Source organism: Haplochromis burtoni, unplaced genomic scaffold (assembly GCF_018398535.1).
Source record: "Haplochromis burtoni strain Fernald_Lab_line unplaced genomic scaffold, NCSU_Asbu1 Contig_62, whole genome shotgun sequence".
NCBI classification, from domain to species: domain Eukaryota; kingdom Metazoa; phylum Chordata; class Actinopteri; order Cichliformes; family Cichlidae; genus Haplochromis; species Haplochromis burtoni.
This window is the reverse complement of record NW_024582423.1, coordinates 589,657-597,642: the sequence shown is the minus strand read 5'-3', so window position 1 is coordinate 597,642 and position 7,986 is coordinate 589,657. Positions and strand designations below refer to the sequence as shown.

Genomic DNA, 7,986 nt, shown 5'->3' with positions numbered 1-7,986 from the left:
CAATTTATTCCACATATACGAGACATGGCTGATCTAATGGCAGATCAACTGTGTCTTACATATGAGGAATACATTGATCTTCTGCAATTAGGGACTATTAGCGGATCATAGAGCTGAAAACTGATGAAAATGGTGACGGAAAAAGACCACATGCCTGTAGCATGTGATAGATAATCTTAATTAGCCCCAAAACTGAATCTCATTTGAAAAACATGACCAAAAACACTTACGGTACTCAAATAAATTTCCTAACCTGAATATGGAGCTGTATGATGTACAAAACTGGCGGCTGCTAAATCATTTCATCAATTAATAGTGGACGGACTAAGCCCAAGGTCTTGAATACGATCTGATTGGTCCAACCGCAGAGCTCGTAATATTCAGCGCTCCCATATAAACCCGTGCAGACTTGACGTGCAATCTGTCATGCAAGTCAAAAGGATAGCGAGGAGTCCAGTGTAGAGCCACAGCTGACAGCCTACTCGCAGTAGCCTTCATTTGTTCTGTTTTTGCGCTGCAGAAGGTTTTTTTTTTTCTTTCTTTTTTTTTTTCGGGGCGCTCTTCTTATGAATTACACACAAAGCAGGAGGCGTCTCTTTGCGTTTAGTTGTGTTATCTGTGTTGACAGGACGATGCCTTTGAGAACCGGACTTTTTCTCCTGCTGGTGCTGAATGCATCAGCCTATGAAGTGGATCAAAACGAGTCCTATTCGCCCAGGAGAGCACGCTTTTCTGCCAATAGCCCTAGTAAGTAACACGCTGCTTCCATCTGCACATCTCAGAGTGCACTGCTTGCTTTCTTATTTTTTATTTACTTCTATCTATTTATTTATTTATTTTTTCAAATGCTCAGCCTAATCTATATAGAGATCTTTCCTTCTCATAAATATGTTGGCCTATGCAGCCGTTTCTGTCTTAACGAGCGCGTTGATTCGCGGAGAAGGCTGCGGGATTAACGCTGTGGTTTTTGCCGGTGTCCTGCCGGCAACAGATGAGCATGGAGCTTGGTGCTGACACCTGAGAGTGCAGGCTGTGTCATGCTGTTAGTGTCTTTCTCTTGGCTTCCTCCTTCTGCTGCATCGGTTCCACTATTTAGCACTAAAGCGGATTGAGAGGCTTTAAACACGGCGTTTTCTGGATATCGCGGAGCATTCTGGAGCCTTGAAGTTAGAAGAAGTAGATCACAGCATTGTGCACCGTTGCACGAAGCAGAAAAAAGCAAAACTGCTTGTCACTGGGTTGTGTCTTTGGGATTAATAAATGCAACCTCTTTTTTTCCCGTTTCCTTATGTGTAAAGGGAAAAAGCCCAAATCTTTCTAATAACCACTAAGAAAAAAAAGATCCGCCGCTGTACAGCATAAATCTGTTTGGCTTCATTCAAATGGTGAGTGTTAAAAAAATATTAATATTGCTTGACTACAAAGGCACAGCTCAGTGATAAAAGGCAGTGGGTAACAGGGATGCTCTTCCCCATCTGCAGGAATTGCTTCATCATCATCATAAGATTTGCAGCTCACTCTCTGTGTTTCCAGAGCAATCTCTAGTCCCTGGTGGCAGATAGACTTAATCTGACTGTGCAGGTCAACAAAAGGGCCCAGATTCAAAGCCCAAGAAGGCTCTGGGCTCCTCTGTGACATGTCTTAATGGTTATTACAAAGGTCTTCAGCCAGGCTTTTTGCCATCTTAGCGGATTCTGAGATCAAGGATAAAGAAACGGATTGTTTTAGACCTCTGTCTAGAAGTGTCAAGATTTAAGCCAGCTCCGGGTGTGTGCATGTGCGGCTAACATAATTTTTTCTAAATTTCTGGCACGTGGATCGAATGCTGCTGCAGCATGGCTGTGTCACAGCTCTGTCATAGAGATGGGGGTTGCTAGTGGGTTAATCATGACGTGAGCATGGCAGCATTTTGTGAACATTTAATTAATTATGTAGTTGTACATGGGATCGGTTCTGGAGGCAGAGTCCTCAAGATCAACTTGACAGCTATTTTGTGTAAAATAATTGAAGACAAAGATTGGTGACAGAGTGTGTGTGTGTGTGTGTGTGTGTGTGTGTGTGTGTGTGTGTGTGTGTGTGTGTGTGTGTGTGTGTGTGTGTTTGAGGGGTGCAACTGTATGTTTATGTGTGTCTACAGGCATGCCAACAATTTTCAGGAAACTCTTTGGTATTTCTGGCGCTGTTCATCCAAGCGCTGCTGAAAAGAACCAAACACTGGAATATAAGTTCCTGCCAAAAGAAAAGTGAAGTGGTGCCAAATAATGTCTGAGACTCTTTGAGTTGTAAGGTGTCCAATCTTCAGTCAAGTCACTGTTTGCCCCGAGTGACTGTCTGTGTTTTGTGAAGCACCAAAGTATGAAAATTCTCTTTTGTTCGCTGCATTTTCTCTTTTAGCTGAAACCCTGGCAACCCTTCAGTAATGAGCTTAGTGAGTGTGCAATGTTTCCCAGTGAACCCACTGTTGACTCCCCTGCTGATGGTTCATTCTTTGTGCCCACAGCAGATGTGGCACGCTGTCTCAGCAGTGCCCTCCAAGTTGGGTGCGGAGCCTTCGCCTGCCTGGAAAACTCAACTTGCGACACAGATGGCATGCATGACATCTGCAAGTCCTTCCTATACAGTGCTGCTAAATTTGACACTCAGGTATATGCTTTCATTCTCTGTTGCTATGTGCACATGAGCTGTGGAGGATTATATGGGCGTATGTGTCAGGACAAGCGTGTGTAAAGCACTGCTGTTTTGTTTTTTCTTACAGGGTAAAGCGTTTGTGAAGGAGAGCCTTAAGTGCATTGCCAATGGCATCACCTCGAAGGCATTCCTCACCATCCGCCGCTGCTCCGCCTTTCAAAGAATGATATCCGAAGTCCAAGAGGAGTGTTACAGCAAGCTGGATATCTGCACGGTTGCCCGATCAAATCCAGATGCTATTGGTGAAGTGGCACAGCTGCCAAGTCACTTTCCCAACAGGTGAGATCGTCCTCTGCTGTATGTGCTTTACAAGTTTTCCCAAAACCAAGTTGAGGAAAAAACCTCTGTGAATTTCAGGCAAATAAGAGAGTGCAGCTTGTTTATGAGCAGCATAAGCAATGACTACACTTGTCTTGATTTGCATGTTTTGATTAGCATCAGCGTTTTGCATTCTTTCATGCAACAAAAGCAAATCAAACAGGAATGTCAACTTTGGATGGTTTCATTCCTATTGTTGTTCTAATACATATAGAATTGCAGTTTGGGAGTGGATACAAAAGGATAGAAGGGTGGAGCACGAAGCTTAGTAGGCCAGCGACTGGAGCCGGGATGGTTACGCCCATAGAGATGACATCAGGCCATCTAGAATGCGTGCATAGAAATGCTAATTTTGAACCATTACAGATTACGACGACATGCTTTCTTGCTGTGCTGCACATTTTGTCCTTTTTCCCTTTTAAGCCCCTGAAAAAAATGTAAAAATTCATTCTGTGATGCCTTTGTGGTCCAAGGTTTTATGGTAAGCTGTTACAGAGCCTGATGGACTGTGATGAGGACACGGTGGATCGCGTTAGGACCAGCATGGTGTCGCGGCTCGGTCCAGAGATGACCATGCTTATTCAGCTGCTGCAGAACAAGCCCTGCCCATCCACCGCTGTGGCTGCAGCTGCCGTCATCCCAACTGGAGCAGAGAGCCGTGGGAGCTGGCGGCTGTCCATGGGTCCCCATGTGTACAAGATCCAGCCTAATCTGCGAAACAGAGACTCTGCCAGTCATTTTGGCAAAAAGCGCTCCGCCAGCGACAGCTCCTAACTTCCACTTCCACTCACCCCCTCAAAACACCACAAAAGCTCCTCTATTCCCTAGAGGTGATACCAATCTATTCCTCTGCTAGACTGGAAGTTACAGAAATCCCACCTCTAGGGAATGCCGGACCACCCGTAGAGTCCATAGAGTCGATATCAGTTTGATTGTTGTTATATTATATATCCTACACTTTAGACTCGAAAGAACCCCATCTTCCATAGACTGTTTTCAAATGTGCCCGCTCACAGTTAGTGTTGAACAGGAGGCTGCTGCAATTGTGCGACGTGTTCCTGTTCGCTCCTCTTATCGTCCTTTAACAGAGATTAATTCGTAAGTCTTTTGACGACAAGCTAAAAAGGAAAAAAAAGGAGAGAAAAAAAGAGAAAAAAAGTGTTTCATAAATCTAGAGCACAAGCCAGTACTTTAAAAGTAAAAAGAAAAAAAAATACAATTTCATAATCCTGATATTTGTTCATGAATAGGAAATCAGTAGTTTGGTTAATATTGGTTTATTTGTAGGAATGGGTAATTACTAGTAGACTTATCTAATATTTCTGCATTGAGATCAGTCGAATTGTGAGCATGAGATGTGGCAATGAGTTTCATAACTGTTTTTGACACTATCATAACACTTAAATGTACTGTATACTAAGTTACCAGAGACAGCCATAGCTAGCCCTCTAAAAGAGAGCGCTCATAATGGAGTGAGGTCTGTAGAGGTTTCATGCTAACCTTTGAGAGGTTACCTTAAACTGACCAAAAAACTTCAAACTGCCCTGAATGCTATTCATGAAATACCAAAATTGCGTATAGCTATAGCACTTATAGATTTTTTTTTAAAAATTATTTCTGATGGCAGATGTAGCCATGGTCATGTGTTTTAAATCATTATCCTGCATGTAAGGATTGTTCAGGTCATGGCCAAGTCTATCAGAAGAAGTCCTTTTAGCATATCTTGTATCCAGACACTTGCAATGCATAAGACTGTTGAGCTCTATAGTATATCTAGTATGGGACCATGCTTAGTGAGATCTGTGTCCATGTTCTTAACTGAGTGCGAAGCAGTCGTGTGTGCGCGCAGTAGCTGATTAGCACGTTCACCGCTGAGACTGAGAGCAGAGTGTCTTCTCGGACTGATGAGCATCACTCTCTGAGGTGAATCATGTGACATGCACACTGGCTTCCAGGTCAAGATGGAGAATGACTATTTAAAGAGAAAAACAAAAGCCTTGTTGGAATGATATTTATTTTCCTACTATATTATTTAATGTTTTTTTTATTTTAATGCATTATTGTAGTTTTAACTAATTTACAGATTTAAAGAGCAGTTCAGTCATGGCTCCTATTTGAACATGAGCTCTATGCCAAAAAAAAGTGAGCTGACACTCTGGTGACTGAATGGGACCCATGTCATGACTCTGTGCTGGCCATAGGGGAACAAGGTTGGTCATTCAGGTCAGGTGATCTACTTCGCGGAGGTTACACGGGACCACAGCAAAACATTAGCTTAGTTTTTTGACACAGTTTCTGGTTGTCGGTGCAGCTGCTAGATGCTCACGTGTGGTGCTGGGGAGTCGTGCACGTTATTGAATCTAAACCAGGTAAAACAAACATCAGCACCGGGGGGCCTGTTAGGGAAGCTTCTCGATGGTTCTACACTTGCTTGCAGTGCTTTTCTTTGCGCGGAATGAAGGTGAGGCATAAATTTAACAAATATATGACACATAATCCGAGACATAACCTTTGATTTAGGTTGCGCCACATCTCTCACAGCAAAAATTTTGATCTATTTTTGCTAAGACTGGCCTTGTATTTAGCTAGAGTTAATGATTCGATGGGTAGCAAGGCGAAATATAAACATAGGCAGCGTTTGTGTAATAGCGTAATGATTTTGGGTTACTTTGGACGCTCATGCTTTAGGCTGTAGCCAAGCAGTCGTGCATCCGTTAAGTGATTATCTTTCAAAAAGAAATTTCACAGCTTTGAGAGACCAAGACAATCATCCCAAACCAGTGCACGATCATAGAGCCACAGTCACTAAGAAGGGTCTTGATGCTGGTGTTTGCTTTTATAGATAGATGGTGGAACTTCAATAGGATAATCCATGGCTTAGTTTAGAGAATAAAAGTATGTTGAGTAAGTGAGTAAATATTTGTGCACATTGAAAATGCAGTATGGAGGTTTGAAGTTTGAACTAAGAATGGGTTGAGTTCACTACTATACAGGTTTATTTAGCAACTATCCCATTTTTAATCTTAAACCTCGCAATTCGGTCGTCTTGAAATTCTTTTACTCCCAAGTCGTGAGAAGTAATTGCCTTACGTTTGACTTCAGTCAATAGAAAATGAGCTGGACCCAGTCCTGTTTAAAAAAAAATGCAGAGGATTACTAGTGAACCGAGTGACGCTCAGACCAGAAAAAGAGATGTTTTATTTTTCAGTGTCAATTTAATAGCTATGTTAAAATTCCAAACTATGCAATAGTCACACACAAAGGATTCACAGCAACACAGAAATTGACCTTTATTTCATTCAGTGCCAGCTGATGCTGTGTGAATCAAGCAGCAGCATGTGTGCTCTCATACTGCACTCACAGTGTGAAGGCGATGCTCCTCTATAATGCTTTATGGTTCTGTGTTTTACTTCTTTCAGATTTTATTTTACACTCGCATTTGTTTTGTTCTGTGAATCGTTTCTTTTGTGTCGTGTGGTGCAAACGGACAGCTGTTCTGAAGGAATCTCTTAGGAAGTTAAGAGCTATAGTCACACTGTAGTATATCCTAGCTTATATTTTCTGTTAAATATGCACTTTGCATCTTAACCACTATAAAGGGCATTGAAACATTCAGTACATGTGCAACTGAGACATATTTTATTTACGCAGCGAATGGAGATAAGTAGGAATATTTTGCATCCTGAAGGGTCAGGGCTTCTTCATGTGCTATTGATACATATGTCTATATCTTTGTTGTCTATGGGTAAATCCAAAACCCAACAGCTGCTGCTAAACTGTTACTAGCCTGATCGATGCTGTCTGGATGCCCCTCCACTCTGGCCGCTCTGATCTGTCAACGTGCAGTGAGCTCAGCATCGGTCCATATTTGCATTTAAACACACATTAATGTCTATCCATGTCTTCATATTTATCTCCTATGAACATTTTCCATGTCAAATATATTTGGCACGGGCAAATTGACTGTTTCCTCACCAAGTAAAATGTATTGGTAATTTTAGAGAATGTACCTGTATACTGAATGTCTCGTTCGACAAGGACAGGACCGAGATAGATGACCCGTGAAGGTTATTTGGGGAAAAAACAAACAACAACAACAAAAAAGAGAAGAAAAGCTTTTATTTTCTTACTGTTTCAGATTTGAATTCAGGTATAGGGCGCTTAAGGTGGTACTGGAATATTGTTCAATTGACCCATGGTGAGTTTTGTGAAACTGTTTCTGTCAATGCTAGAGACGAAAATCTCCCTGACCTCTGGCACTTCGTGGTACTCTTTCCTCTCAAGACTTGAAATGCATAAATAAATGTTGTTGTGCTTAAATGAAATCGAAATGCTTCAGTGACTAGTAAAGTTTATTTTGTGTGTATGTAGTATATGTTCATATATTCTTTACTTTATTACTACTTTAGTTTTCATAATGATTATGATATGTATATCACTAAGTTATTACTAACTTAATATGATTTATGTATAGATATACTATATATATCACCTAATTAATTAGCATTATGTTCAAATATACTGATCAGCAACCATTAAGCAATCTATCCCTTAGCTATAATTATAAAATACTTTCATTATAATTTATATGCGAGGCGTATGGGCAAGATTTCCATCAGATCCCTTTTTGCGGTGGCTGTCCAGCAGATGGAATACATCGGAGATCTCTGTCCAGAAGAGCGCAGTCCTGGGAACAGCTAAGATACTGCGCAGGACCCTCAAGCTCCCAGGCCTCTGGTAGAGGACCCGAGCTTGAAGGATAAACCGCCCGCAGGGGCGTGCTGGGTGTTTGTTATATATATATATATACGACACTTATTTTAATATCAGATTCAAAAAGGTATTGCTAATTTAGGGAATTACTGAAGTTCCTGATACAGATGCTATGTAACGCATGATTGACCCTTGTGAATCACTTGCACTTTAAAATATACCCATATACATATATGCCCATACTGTGTATATGGTTGGGTTTTTCCT

The 7,986-nt window shown here is 41.5% G+C and overlaps 1 protein-coding gene across 2 annotated transcripts; it reads left to right on the top strand.

The window, feature by feature from the left end:
- Window positions 1–384: 384 nt before the first annotated feature.
- stc1 (stanniocalcin 1) lies at window positions 385–7,368 on the top strand. Of its 2 annotated transcripts, none has more exons than XM_014333682.2 (4): window positions 385–747; window positions 2,504–2,643; window positions 2,756–2,967; window positions 3,480–7,368. In XM_014333682.2, exons 1-4 carry the CDS (start codon window positions 567–569, stop codon window positions 3,778–3,780), a joined length of 834 nt encoding a protein of 277 aa, XP_014189168.1. In that variant the 5' UTR covers window positions 385–566; the 3' UTR covers window positions 3,781–7,368. The 2 variants fall into 2 exon arrangements, with proteins under 2 accessions (XP_014189168.1, XP_014189167.1); XM_014333681.2 differs by having other exon boundaries at window positions 389–747; window positions 2,501–2,643.
- Window positions 7,369–7,986: the final 618 nt, after the last annotated feature.

What these genes read in the sequence shown, in the direction of transcription:
- stc1 (XM_014333681.2), top strand. Translation starts at nt 567, where the DNA reads ATGAATTACACACAAAGCAGGAGGCGTCTCTTTGCGTTTAGTTGTGTT. An exon ending in CTTTTCTGCCAATAGCCCTA is followed by an intron (nt 748 to 2,500) that starts GTAAGTAACACG and finishes TTGTGCCCACAG; the next exon opens with CAGATGTGGCACGCTGTCTC. An exon ending in CTGCTAAATTTGACACTCAG is followed by an intron (nt 2,644 to 2,755) that starts GTATATGCTTTC and finishes TTTTTCTTACAG; the next exon opens with GGTAAAGCGTTTGTGAAGGA.